This window comes from Panthera tigris, chromosome E3 (genome assembly GCF_018350195.1).
Source record: "Panthera tigris isolate Pti1 chromosome E3, P.tigris_Pti1_mat1.1, whole genome shotgun sequence".
NCBI classification, from domain to species: domain Eukaryota; kingdom Metazoa; phylum Chordata; class Mammalia; order Carnivora; family Felidae; genus Panthera; species Panthera tigris.
This window is the reverse complement of record NC_056675.1, coordinates 17,234,858-17,253,965: the sequence shown is the minus strand read 5'-3', so window position 1 is coordinate 17,253,965 and position 19,108 is coordinate 17,234,858. Positions and strand designations below refer to the sequence as shown.

Genomic DNA, 19,108 nt, shown 5'->3' with positions numbered 1-19,108 from the left:
ATGTATTACAGGAGTTTTGGGTTTTCAAGTTGTGTTAATAAATCTTTTTTGGGTGACAGTGAATCTAAGGATTAGACTAGGGAGAATGTCTTTCCATGCATGTACATGGTATGTCTCCATTTAATTAGGTCTTAAAACCTTCAGGACAGTAATACCATTTTCTTCATATAGGTTTTGCATATTTCTTGTGAGGTTTATTCTTTTGTAGTTTATGGATTTTGTTTGTCCCTCTTTGTCCCCCAAGTAGTTTTTCTAATTTGTTACTGTAGTATACAGGAAATATACTAATTTAGGACCTCTGTGTATTATCTGTAAAAGGACAGAACTAGTCAGTAAAAGGTTTCCAGGATGAAATAACTATGGGCTAAACAGAGCTAAATAGATGTTCATTGTAGGATTTATCAATGACTTGAGTACACTCTTGATCACCAACAATCCCCAAGAAGGGCACAGGAAATTCCTGGTACTTCCTTGACCAGGGAACCCTTTTTCTTTTTTTTTTTTTTTTTTTTTTTTTTAAATTTTTAACATTTATTTATTTTTGAGACAGAGAGAGACAGAGCATGAACGGGGGAGGGTCAGAGAGAGGGAGACACAGAATCTGAAACAGGCTCCAGGCTCTGAGCTGTCAGCACAGAGCCCAACGCGGGGCTCGAACTCACAGCCGCGAGATCATGACCTGAGCCGAAGTCGGCCGCCCAACCGACTGAGCCACCCAGGCGCCCCAGGGAACCCTTTTTCAAAAGACATTCTGAAAACATATGTTGGGAAACAATGCATCCAAAGACCGTTCTAGTTTCTTATCTGTCAATCCAGGGGTCTCCACTGAACCTTATCTGATGTCCAAACTCCCATTCCCTTTCCACCCAACCAAAACACAGAAGACAACTCAGTGTCAAAGTGAATGCTTTAATGAGTGTTACTCAGAGACACATCTCTCAATAGCTGCTGCCCACCTCCATCGTCCCCAGCTCTTTGTTGGCAAGGAGAGCTAGCTGCCCGGGGGTGGGGCAGGGATCTGGAGTCTAAAGAGTGAGCCGGGGCATAGAGAGGTTCAGGACGCACCCCGTGAGGCCTGGGCTCCTGGGAGTGAGGTGGAGGGGCATGGGCTTCACGCTGGTCCCTCTTCAGGCATTCCTAGCAAAGCCACAAGGGGCTCGAGGGGCGTGGGGGTCCCGATGGGAACGGGGTGGGTACGCTCATGCTTGCGCAGGTCGCTGGCACTCAAGAAGGCCTTGGGGCAGTGGGGGCAGGTGTAGGGGCGCACAGAGCTGTGGGTGCGGCTGTGTTTGCGCAGCCCAGCCCGGTCAGAGAAGCTCTTGCCACACTGGGTGCAGGGAAAGGGCCGGAGCTCTGGGTGTGAGCGCTCATGCCGTCGCAGCAGCGTCAGTGTGGAGAACGTCTCCTTACACTCCCGGCACACAAACTGCGGTGGCTTCTCGTCAACTTCCTCACCTCCCACCTCGCCCGCCCCTGCCAAGGGACCAGGAGCCTCCCCAACCCCAGCATCTTGGCACTCCACATGTTCCACCGTCATGCCTACCACTTGCCACTGGGTGGCCATCACACCACCTGATTCGGGGGGCAGCCCTAGCAGCCCTGCTGGAGGGTCCCCTAGCCCTGCACCTGCTGCCGGGGCCGTTGAGCCCTCGCCTGACACACTGACAGGCAGTGCCAGCCCTACTACCAGCTCCTGTTGAGGGGGAGCCCCTGCGGCCTCACTACTCCGATGGGTCCGCTCATGCTTCCTCAGGCTGGACGATACCACGAAGGATTTTCCACAGGCGTTACAGTGGAAGGGGCGCTCACCTGAGTGCACCCGGCTGTGCTTAGTAAGGCTGGCTCGCTCGGCGAAGGCTCGCCCACACTCCTCACAGCGAAAGGGCCGTTGGCCCGAGTGGACCAACGCATGGCGCTTGAGGTCCCAAGACGCCACGAACGTCTTGTCACACTGCAGGCACTTGAACGGCCGGTCGCCTGTGTGCACCCGCCTGTGCATGGCCAGGTCTGCGGGCTGCCGAAAGTCTTTGCCGCACTTCTCGCAGCGATAAGGCTTTACCCCCTCGTGTGCCCGCTGGTGGCGCCGGAAGCTTGAGGGGTCGGAGAACATGCGGCCACAACGTGGGCACAGGAAGGGCTTCTCGCCCGAGTGAGTGCGCTCATGGCTCTGGTAGGAGCTGAGCTGCGTGAAGCCCTTGCCACAGGCTGGGCAGCGATAGGGCTTCTGTGCCGCATGGATCCGCTGGTGGCACGTGAGCGAGGACGAGCGGGAGAAGCTCTTCCCACACTCCGAGCAGAGGAAGGGGCGCTCACCGGTGTGGGACCTGTGGAGTGTGAAGGAGGGGTCATGAAGGTGGCAGGTCCCTCACCTGACCACTGCTGCCTGTCTGCTGTGAGTTAGGGGCTCCTAACATCCCGGGGGTAGGGGGTACATAGGGCTGCACCCCAGAGTAGGGAATCTTCAGGCTAGGTGTCTAGATCCCAGATAAGACCCCACCAACAGCCAGACCCCACTCCCACCTACTAACCTCCACCAGAGACCCTCCCGGTGGCCCAACTTCCAGCGGGTCCCCTTTCCAGTCAGACCCAGGCCAATCAGATCCCAACGGAATCCTCCAGGGCTCCCTCCCAACATAGTCTGCCCCACCCCTGCCCAACCAGGGCCACCAGCTTCTCCCCACGGCCCAGCCCCACTCACCTTCCCATTGGCTCTTTTCCCTCTTTGAGCCTCAACCCCACGCCCGGTTGGTCACAGGGCCACCGCTGTTGCGCCACATCCCTCCCTCCTCCGCCCCTGGTCGGTTCTTCCCAACCCCGGCTCCCTCACCACAGCACCGCACCCTCACCGCTCATGGTTGCGTAGGTCCTTGAGCTCAGCGTAGGCCTTGCCGCAGCGCTCGCAGCCGTAGGGCCGCAGGCCCGCGTGGGTGCGCCGGTGCTTGCGGAACACCGAAGGGTCGGCGAAGCTCTTGCCGCAATCGGAGCAAGCATACGGCCTCTCGCCCGTGTGACCACGCTGGTGAATCTTGAGCTTGGAGAGCGCGCCATAGGCCTTGGGGCAGTGAGCACAGCGGAAGGGCAGCTCGCCAGCATGTGAGGCCAGGTGCACACGCAGGCACACTGGCTGCATAAAGCGGCGGCCACACTCGGGGCAAGGGAAGGGCTTTTCACCAGTGTGGCTGCGACCGTGACTGCGCAGCTCAGGTGCCGTTTTATAGGCCTTGGGGCACAGCGGGCATGCATAAGGCCGAGGCTTTGCCGATGCACTTGACACCTTGTCCCCGCTGGCATCCTCTGCTTTGGGTTCTGTCTCCGGCTTCAGCTTCGTTTCCGCCACCTCCTCTGTGTAGTCTACAGGACCATGGGTGGCAGCGTGACGCGCTGCCCTGGGCGCATTTGGAAATGTCTTAGTACAGGACAGGCACTTGTAGCGACGGCCGGATCGCTTGTAGCCGAGGGCCGAGGATGACCGGGCCTCCGTAGACTCCACCTCCATGGCCTCAGAGGGCGGAGCTTCTCTGGGAAAGAAGCAAAGTTAGACACAAGCCACATCCTTCTGCCATTCTCTAAGGCCTCTATCCTTAACAAAGCCTCAGAGAGGAGTTCTGTCTTACCAGCATTTCCCATGGGGGATGGCCACATCCTTCTTTCCAAACACTCCTGGGTCTAACACTCTGCACTCAAGTTTCCTGTCTGGTCTGTTCATTGAGGAAAGAAGTTGGACCAGGTAACCTCTGAGGGTCTAAGAGAGGAGTCTGGAGGTATCAAAATGTGCACCTGCACTTCTCTCCCCAGCCTCTGGGCTTTTCCAAACCTTGCACGTTCCCAGAAGGCCCAGGTTCCGTCCATCTCACCATCTTCCTTTTCCAGCTCAGCATCTAAGGCCTGTGCCAGGACACAGAGTCCTATGCATGCCTGCAGACACAGAGGCTACGTAGATGTGGGTCAGACTTGAAGGTTGCCAAGTGCCCAGAGAAGACAGAGGTAGGTCCAGAAGGCAGAACTAGTGGGCTAACTGGTGATTGGCACTGTCTGGAAGAAGTAGGTCCCCAGTGTATGTATTTTGTCTTTCCCTTCTGGTTAGTTAGCTTTCAGAGGCAGCAACTGTTCACACAGAATCCTGGCCTTGCACAGCTGTAAGGTACTCCACCCTAGACAGGAATCCTGGTCCACCCTCTGCTCTGGAATTGCTGTTGAGCTTCTGCTCCCATAGCTCTGGTAATGGGGAGCTCAGTTACTCTCAAGGTGGCTTGAGCCATTGCTAGCAATTACATGTGTCTCAGTATAATCAATATATCTGATTTAGCCTGGCCTCCTGGGACACCTGCTCTGGATAAGCCCCCTTCTTTCTCATTCATAGCCCAGACACCCTCCATCCAGCTGCTCCTGGGGATCAAGGCTGGGAGGAAATAGGATTAATGGCTGCATTAGTCTTAACACCAGCTCATCCTCCCTAGGGGATGAAAAGAAGAGGATTATGGGCAGATCCACTTAGGAAGGGCTCAGCAGCAGCTGCTGGGGGTGGCCAGGGGGAGGGAGGATGCTGCTATAGACAGGGCAGGGGAGCCAGGTGTGTGCAGAATCCAGTCTGGGAGGTAAGAAGCCTGAGTTCTACTGCTCCTTTCTAGGCCTGTTTCCTCATCTGTATACCTCAGGGTTTGGTGGCTTGGAAGTTCTGACCCAGGGAGGAAGTTCTGACCCAGCCAGGGCTGCATCTTTATAGTCAGCACCCTTCTGCCTAGCGGCCCTGCCTCAGTCCCCACCCCTACACGCATCATCTGCTATGTGCACAGACAGCTTCTTCATAAAGTATCATGTGACACTTTGTCCCCTGCTCAATAACTTTCTGTGACTTCCATCATACCACGCAAACTCTCAGGTCCTTCCTGGCTGTTACAAATCCCACCAATCCTTCCTTTGAGCCCCACTCCCCCCAGGAAACTCTTCCTGCATTTCCCCTCTGGTTTCTGGCCCCAATCCCACACAACTCTGTTCCACCCTCAGCTTGGTTCTTTTCACTTTTCCCACTAAGTGCTGGTGCTGGAAGGTGAGTTAAAGGGCTTGAGGACCAACCTTCCCCGTGGTTTGAATTTCCCCCTACAGTTCCCAGGGGATCCTTCCCTGTCTCTGGATGAGGCAGTCACTACCTCCTTTCCAGACCATCTCTGGACAGACTGCCTGATAAAGTTTCTCTTTAATAAAAAAGATAGCTCACATTTACTGAGCACTTGCTAAATAAAAGGCAGTTTCCTAAGCTCTTTACATATATTAACTCAAACTTCACGTCAACATCGCAATAAAAGTTCTATTATATAGATTCCTTTTTTACAGATATGGGAACGGAGGCCCAGAGAAACAATGTACCATTGTGGTTAAGTGTCCTGTCTCTGAAACCAGACTGCCTGGCTTTGAATCTTGCCTCACTCACTTCCTAGCAGTGACCTTGTGACATTTACTTTATGCCACAAGACCTCAATTTTGTCATCTGAAAAATGGAGGTAATAATAGTACTTACCTCACAGGGTTGGATGAAGACTGAATGGAAGTGATATGATATGAATAAATGCCCTCAATTACTGACAGTCTTCTGAGAGCCAGACACTTTGCTGAGCACACTACCTTATTTAGTTCTCTTACAGCTTCCTGAGACAGAGATCTTATCCTCGTTTTACAAACAAATGAACTGAGGTTCCAAGGGATTTAGTGACTAGCCCATGGTCACAAAGCTAGACTCAACAGCTGGGACTTGAATCAGATGTTTAACTTGCCTTGAGTTGCTGGGCCCTTGATCAGTCGTTTGGGCCCTCCCAGACTTGTCTGCTGCTGGGCCAACCTTACAGTGACCAGAACCCTGAATTCAGGCCACATCTTCACCTTCTCTCATCCCTGTAGAACTGCCTTGAGACCAGAACCAGCACCCTTTATGTCTGTTTCCCTCTCAGAGGGCTTGACCCCTGCGTTCTGAGCTCTGGGCCTCAGTGTTCCCACCTGTGAACCAGAAATCAGAGAGCTGGAGGTATACATCTCTCCTCCTGAAGCACTTCCCTGGGGAAAAGGTAGGGAAGCACTTTCCTGGGGAAAAGGTAGGGAAGTAGGCTGGTCCCAACAGGTGCCCAGCTCCATAAAGAGCAGAGGGCCATGTGGGCTAGGCCCCCATCTAAATCCCACCATTAGCTCCTCACTTCATTGTTGACTGAGGACTCTTCCACCCATCACTCCCTAGAGTTATGTTTCTCCAAGTCAGGTCTGTGAACCCCGTCCCCTGCATGAGAATAATCATCCAGGGAGCATGAGGATGGACTCAGAAAGCTGTACTTTATTTATTTTTTTTTTTAACGTTTATTTTTGAGACAGAGAGAGACAGAGCATGAACGGGGGAGGGTCAGAGAGAGGGAGACACAGAATCTGAAACAGGCTCCAGGCTCTGAGCTGTCAGCACAGAGCCCGACGCAGGGCTGGAACTCATGGACGGCAAGATCATGACCTGAGCCGAAGTCGGCCGCTTAACCGGGCTCAGGTGCCCCAGAAAGCTGTACTTTAAACATCCTCTCAGGGCCATGCCAACCAACACTTAAGAAGCAAAGACGCATCCTTGGGTCTTCACAAAGCTTCTAGGAGAGGAACTATGACGCCTCTTTTTCATATACGGAGGTTAAGTCCCCAGTAAGGAAAAACACTTTACAAGCACACCTAACTAGTCAAGAGGCACAGACTCAAATCCAAGTCTTCAGGCCCCTGGGTTCTTTCTCTACCAGTCTTCATTTACTTCAGGTTTATGAGACAAATCAGGGGACTTTCCACTGCTCCTAAGACAAAGACCAGTATCTTTTCCATGGCTAGCAAGGCCCTGAATGATCTAACTCCCGCCTACCTCACCTTCCCCTCCATTTCATGGTGTCACTAGGCTCCACTCACACAGGCTGTCTTTCTTTTCCAAAAATAGCTAAATTCCTTCCCACCTCAGGGCCTCTGTACTAGTAGTCCCCTCTGCCAGAACCACTATTCCCCAAGGATCATTGTGTGAAATCTCTTTGATTTCATTTGGGCCTCAGCTCCCTGTCACCTCCTCAAAGAAGGCTTTCCTGACTACCTTTCTTTTTCTTTTTAAGTTTATGTATTCTGAGAGAGACAGAGACCGTGTGAGTGCAGGGGGAGGTGGGCGGAGAGAGAAGGAGAGACAGAATTCCAAGCAGATTCCACGCTGCCAGTGCAGAGCCCAACTTGGGGCTTGAACTCATGAAACTCTGAGATCATGACCTGAGCTAAAACCAAGAGTCTGACGCTCAACCGACTGAGCCACCCAGGTGCTCCTCCTGACCGCCTTTCTTAATGCTATCTGCATTCTTGCTCCTCCTCTTTAGTTCCCCTTATGGTGCTCATCTGGATAACATTCCTTGCAAGGTTACCACGGGCCAGGTATCATTCTATGCATTTTGTGTGTACTACTCAAGTTAAGCCTCACAACTGCCTAGAAGTTTCCTATGGACTGAATGCACACATGTATGGAGAAAGCCATGTGAGGACATAACAAGAAGGTGGACATCTACAAGTCAGGAAAAGAGTCCTCACCAGGAACTGAATTGGCCAGCATCTTGATCTTGGACTTCCCAGCCTCCAGAACTGTGAGAAATAAATTTCTGTTGTTTAAGCCCTTCAGTCTTGTGGGGTTTTTGTCATGGTTAGCCTGAACGGATTAAGTTAAACAGTATTATTTTCCCCATTTTACAGACAAGGATACTGAGGCACACAGAAATGAAGTAACCGGTCATGGTTACAGCCAGTATTCAAAGTCAGGTGGTCTGCCTCCCAAATTTCTGCTCTCTGTCCTGACTGTTGCTTTGGTAGCACTTACACATTTTATAGCTTGATTGTTAACTTTCTGTCTCCAACACCAGAGACTAGGCTGGCAAAGAGCCAGGAACCTTTATTATTTTATATCCTCTACACCTAAAACTGTGATTGGTGCCTCAAAACAAAGTGAATGAATCAACCTCTGAGACAGAATTCAAACCCAGGCCTATTGCTTCTGCCTCCCCTATAGTAGGTGTTTGTGAGAATGTCTGCCAGCAACTATTTATTAACCGAATTTCTCTGCCTTTCCAATTTCACAAGTTCCAAAAATCGCCCCATTATCCCATAGTGGGTTCATTGCTCTGGTGAGGGAGGTTTCTCTTTGCTTCACTACTGGCTTAGGAGGGGGATGCGGGCCTGCTGCCTGACCAGGCTGTAAAATGCCAGAGATGCAGGGATTTAATTCCCAGACAGCTTAGGCTATGACGCTGTGAGCAAGGATGAGGTTTAAATAAATAAAAAAAAAAAAAAAAAAAAAAAGGAGCCGCTTTTTCTCTTCTCTGCATTTTGGTCTCCCCCATGTGTAAACAAGTAGATGCCAGTAAGGCCTTTGAGCCATTGAGACCTGGTGAGATGATGGATGGGGAACTGAGAACTGTGCAGAAGTGAAAGCTAATCATCTCCTAGGCCTCCAAACTGGTCAGTTCACAACCTAATCCTAACCTACTTTTTCAGCCTCAGCTCCAGCCGCAGTGTGTCCCCCTCCCAACAGCGAACTAAGCTCCAGCCTCAATTCTCAAACTTTCTCACCTAAATGCATCTCCACTTGCAGTTCTCTCTGCCTCAGCAGCCCTTGCTCGCCTTCTCCCATGGGAAAATTCTTTTGCATCCTTCAAATACCTGCTTTCTCAGTGCCCTCAAAAATACTTAAAAGGCAGTAGAGGTAAGGGCGCCACGGTGCTCTGGGCCTCAGTTTTCTCATTAGTTAAATGGGGTCTCTGAGGTTCGTCGGAGTTCGAAGGGCGTTAGGGCCTAGGAGACGTGGTGAGAAGGGGCCGAGAGCGGCAGAAACCCGGCGCTTCTCGCTCTCTGCAACAGTCTATCTGTCGGCGCCCCCACCAGACAGACAACCCCGCAGGGCAGGACCCTAGGCTGACTCGTCTCCGAAGGCTGGGAAAACGGGGCCTCGGAGAACGAGGCAAGAAGGAGCGAACGAAGAATGAGAGAATGAACAAATGAATGGGCCAAGGACTGGACGCTGGACAAAGGCCTGCAAGATGGCGTTCTCTAGGACCGCGGGAGGGGCGGCCAGGACCTCGGCCGGGGAGGGGTGCCGCAGGCGCTGGGGACCTTGTTAGGCGGGCCGCGCGTCTGGGACAAAAGCCCGCAACATGGCGGGCTCTAGGACCCCCAAGGCCCGCACCGCGCAAGGCGGGCAGCTGTGCCAGCCGAGCCCAGACATCCACAGCAGCCGGCCCGCGGGGACAGCCGGCGGGTTCTAGGACCCGCTGGGCCGGAGCCCGACTGCGCCCTCCCGGGGCCGCACTCCTCCCGCCCCGCCCGCGCTTCTCGCGCCAGGCCAACCCCATCCGCCCTCTGCACCCACAGGGAAACTGAGGCCTCTCGGACTGCGTCTGCGCTGGGGCGGCCCGGGGGGGGTCCCTGCGGCTTCCCGCCGGCGTTTCCTACCTCAACGAACTTGGGCTGGCTCCGTGGCGTCTGCGGCAGCTGCTCTGACCGACGGAGCCCGGACACTGCCAGGGAGGGGCAGGCGCTAGGACCCAGCGGGGGGTGGGGGGGGGGAGGAGGAGGGGGAGGGAGAGGCGGGGCCGGAAAGCGGAAGTGGGAGGGAGCTTTCCCAGCTAGGGAGGAAGGCAAAGTTTACCCGAGCACTGCAGGTGAAAGTGGCGGAGCAACATCTTGAAAGGGGTCTCTGTGGGTGCTAACGACAGAGGACGCCAGACAGGTTTACGGCATATACCGGATTATTGCTATCTTGGGGCCAGATCACCAAGAACTGGAAGGCGGGAATACAGAAGGGCCATGCGCAAGCTTTGTAGCACCGAAATCCACTTATATTCCACCACATTTCCCTCAGTAGCGAGGAGTGAATGAAGCTCCCTCCATCTGTCTTGGGAAGTTGTTTTCAGGGAGCTCACGAAAAGTGTCGCCAAAGTACTGAGGCCAGAACAGCAGAACCCTTTTTTTTCCTCTTCTGCTTTCAGCCAATATGCACCGGAACGATTTTCGCAGCTCTTGCCGGAAGTGTGGCTTAGACTAATGCAAAGCAACGCAGAATTTTGACCCTCGTGGGCGGGGTCAGAGTCGCGTTTCAGCTACCTCTCCCTTAGCCCCGGAAGTGTGTCTGTGTACAACTGCTGCTTGGAGGCGGCACAGGAAGTGTTCTCCAGGCAGAGGTTTCGGGGGGAACCTTTTGCGGCTAGGACACTTCCTGTTTCCTAGTAACAATAGGAAGTGTCCGCGGAGCTGGGGGTAGACTCCTGGCTCGAGCCATCTGCGCCTTCTTTCCTCTACCTCCTTCCTTCTCCGTTTTCCCCTTTCCCTTTTCCCCTCCCTTCCCACCTCCCAGGAGCCCTGGCGGAGTGTGCGTCTGTGGGAGCGCGAGAGCCCCCCCACAGCCACCCCTTGGGGCGCGCGGCTGCAGTTAGGGTGAGGGTCCCAGTGCGCAGGCGCGCTCCCGTTCGCGGTCCCCAACGGACTCATCCGCGGCGGGAACGAAAAGGGGCCACCCGAGTGAGGTAGGGGTCCTGAGAAGAAATTGGCCGAGGAGATGAGTGAGGCGAGAAGACCTGGTTGGTGGTTGATCAGGAGAAGGGGCTCAAGCGAAGGGGCTTTGTGAGTTGAGAAGTCGAGGAGCAGGTTTGGAGGGGCTTTAGATCCGGAGATATGAGTTGTACATACAGGGATCCCATGGGAGTGAAGAATCAAGAGTCAGCGAAGGCCAATGTGATACAGGAGACATGGGGGCCTACTATGGGAAGAGTAAGGGCTTTGGAAAAAAAATTGCCTGAGTCAGTGGGTTTGCTTCTGTGTAAACTGGACTAAGGAGGCACTGCAGGGTGTTGTGAGGATTAAGTGACACAACGAACGTTCTTTACTTAGCACAGTGCTCCGCACATGGTAATGCTCAGCATGCGTTGTTGTCATAAGTATTTTGAGAGAAGATAGAAAAAATAAGAAGGGATGGTGAGGGTATAGTGAGGAGGTGTAGGAAAGAAAAAAGGTAGGGGGTGAAGAGCAACCAGAAATGGGTTGGAATTTCCAAGATAGAAGATGATTTGGACTCAGGGGAAGTAGGTGAAGGAAGTGGCCAAGAGAGTCTTTTAGAAAAGAGACTTTGTGACCCTGAAAGGAATAGGGGAGGTGAGGGAACAGGCCAGCCCATTCTCTGAAGAGGGCTTTAAGCCCCCACCTCTCACATCCTCAGCTGTCAACTGGAGAAAAAGGCTGCTTTTCAGTGTCTCTAGGCTACTCTGTTTAGCTGAGGGATCAAGGAGAGAGAATTAGACTTCTCACATTGAAGGTCCTAGAAAAGTTTTAGGTTTCCTTTTAATATGTCACAGGAGGTAGGTTGGTTGGTTGTTCCAGAATTATAGAGAGGAGAAGGTTAGATTTTGTGGATTTGGTCTGATGAACAGAGGTAGGTTGGTAGGTCTGTGGTAGGTTGCATCCCTCTAGACTTTAGTTTTCTTATCTATACCTCTAGGATGAGTTAGGCCTAGGGGAGCTCTCATATTTGGGGAGCTTATGTGCAGGAGGCCTTAAATCCAAGAGAAAGCAAGTTCCTGGGCATTACTGCTTGGGGAACATTTCTGTGACCTCTGATGATCTTGCTGCTTATAGAGCCAAGAGGCAAAGTTAATTCAGGTCTTCCTTCTGACCACCACCCCCTCTTCCTAGGCCTTGGCCCCTCCACCAGAGGAAGATGCTGCTGTCACCTGCCTGCTCTTCCTGAACCTCCAGGTTTCTGCCACACTGCCCCATGGAGGACGTGCCCACCTCACTCAGCTGCTCTGACTGTCAGCGCCACTTTCCTAGTCTTCCGGAACTGTCCCGGCACCGCGAGCTGCTCCATCCATCTTCCAAGCAGGACAGTGAGGAGGCAGACAGCATCCCTCGGCCCTACCGCTGTCAGCAGTGTGGGCGGGGCTACCGTCACCCAGGGAGCTTGGTCAACCACCGCCGGACCCACGAGACTGGACTTTTCCCCTGTACCACCTGTGGCAAGGACTTTACCAATCCCGTGGCCCTCAAGAGCCACATGAGGACTCATGCTCCGGAGGGCCGCCGTAGGCGCCGGCCTCCCCGCTCCAAGGAAGTCATTCCACATCTTCAAGGGGAGACAGCATCCTCTGACTCCAGGGACCACAGGCTCAGCCCTGGGGAAAGCTGGACAAGCCAGAAAAAACATGAGGAAGAGACCTTTGGCTGTGAGTCTGGGCCTGACCCCAGGGCAGCTTTGAGCACTTGGGAAGATCCACCCACCCGACAAAGAGAAGGCTGGGAAAGCCAGACAGATTCAGAGGAGGGTGCAGAGCGCTGGGGGCCCACTACCAATTCTACCAGAGCCACCCCGCTCCCCACCCCAGCCAGCACCCTCCTTAGCAATTTGGAACAGTATTTGGCTGAATCGGTAGTGAATTTCACAGGGGGCCAGGAGCCCACTCAGTCCCCTCCTGCTGAGGAAGAACGGCGGTACAAGTGCAGTCAATGTGGCAAGACATACAAGCATGCTGGGAGCCTCACGAACCACCGCCAGAGCCACACCTTGGGCATCTACCCTTGTGCCATCTGCTTCAAAGAGTTCTCTAACCTCATGGCTCTGAAGAACCACTCCCGACTCCATGCCCAGTATCAGCCTTACCAGTGTCCCCACTGTCCCCGTGCCTTTAGGATCCCCCGAGAGCTGCTGGAACACCAACAGTCCCATGAGGGTGAAAGGCAAGAGCGGCTATGGGAAGAGAAAGAGATGCCCACCACCAACGGGCACACAGATGAGAGCAGCCAGGATCAGCTCCCTAGTACACAGACGCTGAACTGCTCTGGGGAGCTCAGCACCTCTGGGGAGCTAGAGGACAGTGGCCTAGAGGAGTATCGGCCTTTCCGTTGTGGAGACTGTGGCCGTACTTACCGCCATGCTGGGAGCCTCATCAACCATCGCAAGAGCCACCAGACTGGTGTCTACCCCTGCTCCATCTGTTCCAAGCAGCTGTTCAATGCAGCTGCCCTCAAAAACCATGTGCGGGCTCATCACAGACCCCGGCAAGGAGCTGGGGAGGACGGGCAGCCATCAGTGCCACCAGCTCCCCTGCATCTGGCTGATACCACCCACAAAGATGAAGAGGTCCCCACCACCACCCTGGACCACCGCCCCTATAAGTGTGATGAGTGTGGTCGGGCTTACCGCCACCGGGGGAGCCTGGTGAACCACCGCCACAGCCATCGGACAGGAGAGTACCAGTGCTCACTCTGTCCCCGCAAGTATCCTAACCTTATGGCCCTGCGGAACCATGTGCGGGTACATTGCAAAGCTGCTCGCCGCAGCGCAGGCCCAGGGGCTGAGGGTCCCCCCAGCCACCTCAAGGTAGAGCTCCCGCCTGACCCCATGGAAGCAGAGGCAGCCCCACCCACTGATCAGGGGCATGGGTGCAAACACAAAGAGGAGACCACTGATGTCCCCCCAGCAGCTGATAGGACAGCACCACAGATATGTAGCATGTGTGGGATGCTCTTTGAAGACGCTGAGAGCCTTGAACTTCATGGCCGGACCCATGGGGAGAGGGAAGACAGCAAGACAGAGACTAGGGTGTCCCCTCCTCGGGCTTTCGCATGCCAAGATTGTGGAAAGAGCTATCGTCACTCAGGCAGCCTTATCAACCACAGGCAGACCCACCAGACGGGGGACTTCAGTTGTGGGGCCTGTGCCAAGCACTTCCACACTATGGCCGCCATGAAGAACCATTTGCGACGCCACAGTGGGCGGTGGAGCAAGCAGCACCGGAGGCGAGCTAGCAGTGCTGGCAGTGGGGGAGAAGCCAAAATCCCATCCGGTGGGAGCTGGGCCCAGGAGTTGGTGGAAAACAGTAAGGGCCTGGACTGTCCGCAAGACCCTTCAGGGGGAAGTCCTAATGTAGCCCAAGGCAACTTGGAAAGTGATGGGGGCTGTTTGCAGGCTGACACTGAAAGGGATAGATGTGGGCTTGAGAGGGATGAGGCCTGTTTCCAGGGTGATAAAGAGAGCAGAGGTACTGAGGAAGGACTGGAAAAGAAGGAGGCTTGTTTCCTTGGCAACTTGGACATCCCAGATGATGAGGAAAGCAATGGGACTCGCTTCTGTGATGATCTCAGTGGGGTGGGTGAAGACCAGAAACTAGCCACTGACCAGCCCAGCTCCTCTTGCCACTCTCCTGAAGCTGTCACTAGCTGGCCGGCTGAGGTCTCCCACACGTGTTCTGACTGTGGGCATTCTTTCCCTCATGTCACTGGCCTGCTGAGCCATAGGCCCTGCCACCCCCCAGGCATCTATCAGTGCTCTCTCTGCCCGAAGGAGTTTGACTCACTGCCTGCCCTGCGCAGCCACTTCCAGAACCATGGGCCCGGGGAGGCAGCCCCTGCACAGCCTTTCCTCTGCTGCCTTTGTGGCATGATCTTCCCAGGACGGGCCGGTTACAGGCTTCACCGGCGCCAAGCTCATGACTCCTCTGGCATGACTGAGGGTTCAGAGGAGGAGGGGGAAGAGGAAGGAGCATCAGGGGCAGCCTCCACCCGTAGCCCTCCACTGCAGCTCTCAGAAGCAGAGCTGTTGAATCAGCTGCAGCGGGAAGTGGAGGCACTGGATGGAGCTGGCTATGGGCACATCTGTGGCTGCTGTGGTCAGACCTATGATGACCTAGGGAGCTTGGAGCGTCACCACCAAAGTCAGAGTTCTGGGAACACCATAGACAAGTCTCCCAGCCACTTAGAGTCAGGTGATGCTATGGGAAGGGTTGCAGACCATGACCATGTCTTTGAGGACACAGTGGCCTGCCTCTCTGGGGAGGGTGGGGACACAAAGTCTGGAGAGGGAGTAGGTGCCATGGTTGTAGACAACCTTTGCATGCAAGGTGGGGAAAGTTCGCTGGAGGCCCAACCCCGCCCCTTCCGCTGCAACCAGTGTGGCAAGACCTACCGCCATGGGGGCAGCCTGGTGAACCACCGCAAGATCCATCAGACTGGAGATTTCATCTGCCCTGTCTGCTCCCGCTGCTACCCCAACCTGGCTGCCTACCGTAATCATCTACGAAACCACCCCCGCTGCAAAGGCTCTGAGCCCCAAGTGGGGCCCGTGCCAGAGGCAGGAGGCAGCAGCGAGCCCCAGAACATGGCAGAAGAAGGGCTGGGGCAGGCAGATGTGGGAAAGTTTCAGGAGGAACTTAAAGTGGAACCCTTGGAGGAGGTGGCAAGGGTGAAAGAGGAGGAGTGGGAGGAGGCCGCTGTGAAGGGGGAGGAGGTGGAGCCAAGGTTGGAGACTGCAGAGAAGAGCTGCCAGACTGAGGCCAGCTCTGAGCGGCCCTTCAGCTGTGAGGTGTGCGGCCGGTCGTACAAGCATGCTGGCAGCCTCATCAATCACCGGCAGAGCCACCAGACTGGACACTTTGGCTGCCAGGCCTGCTCCAAAGGCTTCTCAAACCTCATGTCTCTCAAAAACCACCGGCGCATCCATGCAGATCCCCGGCGTTTCCGCTGCAGCGAATGTGGGAAGGCCTTCCGCCTGCGGAAACAGCTGGCCAGCCACCAGCGGGTGCATGTTGAGCGGGGTGGGAGTGGGGGCACTCGGAAGCTGATTCGGGAAGATCGGCCCTTCCGGTGTGGGCAGTGTGGACGGACCTACCGCCATGCTGGCAGCCTCCTAAACCACCGGCGCAGCCACGACACGGGCCAATACAGCTGTCCCACCTGCCCCAAGACCTACTCCAACAGCATGGCCCTAAAGGACCACCAGAGGCTGCACTCAGAGAGCCGGCGGCGGCGAGCAGGGCTATCTCGGCGAGCAGCTGTGCGCTGTGCCCTCTGTGGCCGAGGCTTCCCTGGCCGGGGATCTTTGGAGCAGCACCTGCGAGAGCATGAGGATACCAAAAGTGGTCCGAGAGGTCCAAATGGCACAGAGGGCAGTGAGGGGAACGTGGCTAATGACCAGGGACTAGAGGACACATCAGGTGGTACTGAGTCAGTTCTCCAGCTGGAGGATGGAGCCAGGAGGCTGGGGGGGCAGAGTCTGAGCCCCATCAGGGCAACAGGTTCAGAAGCCACAGAACTGGTATCCTGGGACATGGGGAATGCAGAAGGGAGGCAAGGAGATGGGGGACCAGTGGATCATGGTGGAGATTGGGTTCCTCAGGGTCATATACTGACCAAGCCAGAAGATGAGTCAGGGAACAGCATCCCCAAGAGTCCTTGCCACCTTGGCAACAGCCAGTCCAATGGACCTAGTCTGAGTCCAGTGGATAGCTGGGACGATGGAGACAGCCGACCTGAGCTCCGTCAAGAGAGTCACACCTTTTCCTGCAGCCACTGTGGCAAGACCTACTGCCACTCAGAAGACCCTTTGAACTGCCATAGCCCTTCCAAGACAGACCGCCACTATTGCCTGCTCTGCTCCAAGGAGTTCTTGAATCCTGTGGTCACTAAGACCCACAGCCACAACCACATAGATGCCCAGACCTTTGCCTGCCCTGAGTGTGGTATGGCCTTTCAGTCCCATCATGAACTAGCCAGCCACCTACACACACATGCCAGCGGCCTCAGTCAGATGCCACCCCTGAGAGAGGAGGCCAGAGGTCCTGAAGGTGGGGCTGTGAAGGATGAGGTGGATCTCCCTGGCCAAGGGGAAATCCAAAAGGCCCCATCAGAACCCCCCAGGACCCCAGGAGACAATACTGGGAGTGCTAATGGGGGGCAAGGAGTAAAGTCCACAGTGGCTGAAGACGAGGAACGGCCCTTCCGTTGTGCCCAGTGTGGGCGTTCCTACCGCCATGCCGGTAGCCTGCTGAACCATCAGAAGGCCCACACCACTGGACTCTATCCCTGTTCCCTCTGCCCCAAACTTCTACCCAACCTGCTGTCCCTTAAGAACCATGGCAGGACCCACACAGACCCTAAGCGCCACCGCTGTAGCATCTGTGGCAAGGCCTTCCGGACAGCTGCCCGGCTGGAGGGTCATGGACGAGTCCATGCACCCCGGGAAGGGCCCTTCACCTGCCCTCATTGTCCCCGCCACTTCCGCCGCCGAATCAGCTTCCAGCAGCACCAGCAGCAGCACCAGGAGGAATGGACAGTGGCCAGCTCTGGTACGGGGACGTGAATGGCTTGGGCAGGGGACAGAAGGGCTCCAGAGTAGGTGGGCAGAGTGGGGGTGGGGGGACAAGGAGTGAGAGGAGAGGGTCACATGGTTTCCAAGAGGTTGTGCAGGAGTGGAGGGTGGGGAATTGGATATGGAGGAAACTGGTCTAAGGATGCTGCCTGGTGAGGGCAGAGATCAGAACTCCTGGGTCAGGTAAACAGCATGGTGGGTTGGACAGTGGGCTGGGGGGAGGGGGTGGTTGTGGGCAGGGGCAGAGGCAGTTGCCGTGCAGGAACCAAAGAAGAATGGGCTTTTTGTTTGGGGAGGGGAGGCAGCCATGTGTCTACTATATCTGGAAACTCCTGATCCAGCCAGTAAAGGAATGATTTCCAGAGAAAAATGGCCTAGGTGGTGCTCTTTCCCTAAGTAGGCAGGGAGCAAGAGGGTGAAGAATGGGGTTGGGAGGCACCCCCAGATTGGACTGCTTTGTGTTTTGTGCTGACCTGGCCAGGGAAACTGGTCACTGGTTGGCCCCCAGCTCCCTGTCCCTCTTTCTCTGAATTTTGTCTCTGGTCCCCCTCCTCTCTTCTTGGAAACTAGACCTTTGGTCCTTAGGTACTGATACTGCCTCATGTCTCTTCCCTATATTGAACCCTTTACCCTTTCTTCTCTCTGCTGCGCATCTCCTTTTTAGGAGCCAACCAAACCACTTTTTCCACCTGCATACCCCCATTCCCTCCAGCACACCTTTAACTGGAGGATTGAGTCACAGATAATTGTTTCTTTGAAGCCAGGCCCAGCTGAGGCAACAACAGTCATTAGCCCCTATCTCCCATCCTCTATCAGGGGGAATTTCCATGGAAAGTCACTCCACCCAGCCCGACTGAAGGATGAGGCTGTGTGGGAGTGGGGCAGCCTGTTTCCTCAGTCTGTTCTTGAGCCCTGGGCTCATGTCCTCTGCCTCCTCTAGAGATCTGTAGGCCTTCTCCCAAGATCTATTCCATTTAGTGGCAACCAAGGGTGGGTATCCCCAAGATGGCGGGCCCTTGACCAGAAATGATCAGGGAAGGAGGGGATGGTGGGTGAGAGTATCGTGAGAGAGCTGACAAGATGGCTTTCAGGATAAAAGATTTCTTGTGACCTCAAGGGAATGAGTGAGGAGCCAGTTAGGCCTGGAAAAATCATTAGTTTACATGCAGGCCTCTGGGGTTGGGGGTAGCAGCAGAATGGCCTGCAGGCTAGGGAGGGGGTGCAAGCTGTGTGGGGTTTGCCGGCCTCAGTCAGTGACCTCCTCTCTTTCTCCCCAGGAGCCCCAAAGGCACCAGCAGCAGGCAGACGGGACCTGTCCTTGCCCCCTCCACCTACCCCCACGACCCCACTTCTGGATCCTTCACCCCAGTGGCCTGCAGACCTCAGCTTCTCCCTCTGAACTTCAAGTCTCCAAAGATCAGAATACGGGCGGGGTGGGGTGGGCGGGTTGTAGGGAAAGGCTTGATCTCCATGTTTTGCTCAGGAGTAGTTAGGCATCCCCATCTCTTATTTCCCTCTCCTGCTGTGAAGAGGACCCAGATCTGGCCTCTTGCCCATGGAAGGGGTAAGGTGTTCCTCATATCCCTGTCCTTGAAGGCTCTCCTTTCCCCAGCCTTTGTCATTATGCTCTTCCCTATGACCAGCCCTGCAAGAAGCCCGGTGCCAGGCTCTGCCACAATGTGGGGCCGCTGTCACCAGCCAGATTCCAACAAGAGGGAGAGGTGGATTCAGAGAGCCACAGGTGGGAATGTTGCCTATGGAAGGGGAGCCTTTTGCTACAATTTGTAACTTATTTTCTAAAGTCTATTTTGTAACAATTTATTTAAGTTTAAAAAAAAGGAAAATTGCTCCCCCCCAAAAAAAGAAAATTTCAAAGTAAGCGGCTGGTGTGATCATATCTGAGGGGAGGAAGACTAGGGAAGGCTGGGGACGCCTGCGTTGGACGGC

The 19,108-nt window shown here is 54.9% G+C and overlaps 2 protein-coding genes across 7 annotated transcripts; one reads left to right on the top strand and one right to left on the bottom strand.

The window, feature by feature from the left end:
• Nucleotides 1-682: 682 nt before the first annotated feature.
• ZNF668 (zinc finger protein 668) lies at nucleotides 683-9,715 on the bottom strand. Of its 5 annotated transcripts, none has more exons than XM_007092175.3 (3): nucleotides 9,677-9,715; nucleotides 2,847-3,518; nucleotides 683-2,324 (listed from the first exon to the last, which is right to left on the bottom strand). In XM_007092175.3, exons 2-3 carry the CDS (start codon nucleotides 3,494-3,496, stop codon nucleotides 1,112-1,114), a joined length of 1,863 nt encoding a protein of 620 aa, XP_007092237.1. In that variant the 5' UTR covers nucleotides 3,497-3,518; nucleotides 9,677-9,715; the 3' UTR covers nucleotides 683-1,111. The 5 variants fall into 5 exon arrangements, with proteins under 5 accessions (XP_007092237.1, XP_042826836.1, XP_042826835.1 ...); XM_042970902.1 differs by lacking the exon at nucleotides 9,677-9,715 and adding an exon at nucleotides 9,481-9,566; XM_042970901.1 differs by lacking the exon at nucleotides 9,677-9,715 and adding an exon at nucleotides 9,481-9,542 and having other exon boundaries at nucleotides 2,847-3,513.
• On the top strand, nucleotides 9,677-19,046 carry ZNF646 (zinc finger protein 646). 2 transcript variants are annotated; one of them, XM_007092173.3, is made up of 3 exons: nucleotides 9,677-10,550; nucleotides 11,713-17,138; nucleotides 18,439-19,046. In XM_007092173.3, exons 2-3 carry the CDS (start codon nucleotides 11,795-11,797, stop codon nucleotides 18,558-18,560), a joined length of 5,466 nt encoding a protein of 1,821 aa, XP_007092235.2. In that variant the 5' UTR covers nucleotides 9,677-10,550; nucleotides 11,713-11,794; the 3' UTR covers nucleotides 18,561-19,046. The 2 variants fall into 2 exon arrangements, with proteins under 2 accessions (XP_007092235.2, XP_042826833.1); XM_042970899.1 differs by lacking the exon at nucleotides 9,677-10,550 and adding an exon at nucleotides 10,566-10,647.
• Nucleotides 19,047-19,108: the final 62 nt, after the last annotated feature.

Excerpts from the sequence above, each read along its gene's own strand:
- ZNF668 (XM_007092175.3), bottom strand. The coding sequence starts at position 3,496 with ATGGAGGTGGAGTCTACGGAGGCCCGGTCATCCTCGGCCCTCGGCTAC. Across the intron at positions 2,325-2,846 it reads GACCTACGCAACCATGAGCG|GTCCCACACCGGTGAGCGCC; the intron begins GTGAGGGTGCGG and ends CACACTCCACAG.
- ZNF646 (XM_007092173.3), top strand. The coding sequence starts at position 11,795 with ATGGAGGACGTGCCCACCTCACTCAGCTGCTCTGACTGTCAGCGCCAC. Across the intron at positions 17,139-18,438 it reads ATGGACAGTGGCCAGCTCTG|GAGCCCCAAAGGCACCAGCA; the intron begins GTACGGGGACGT and ends CTTTCTCCCCAG.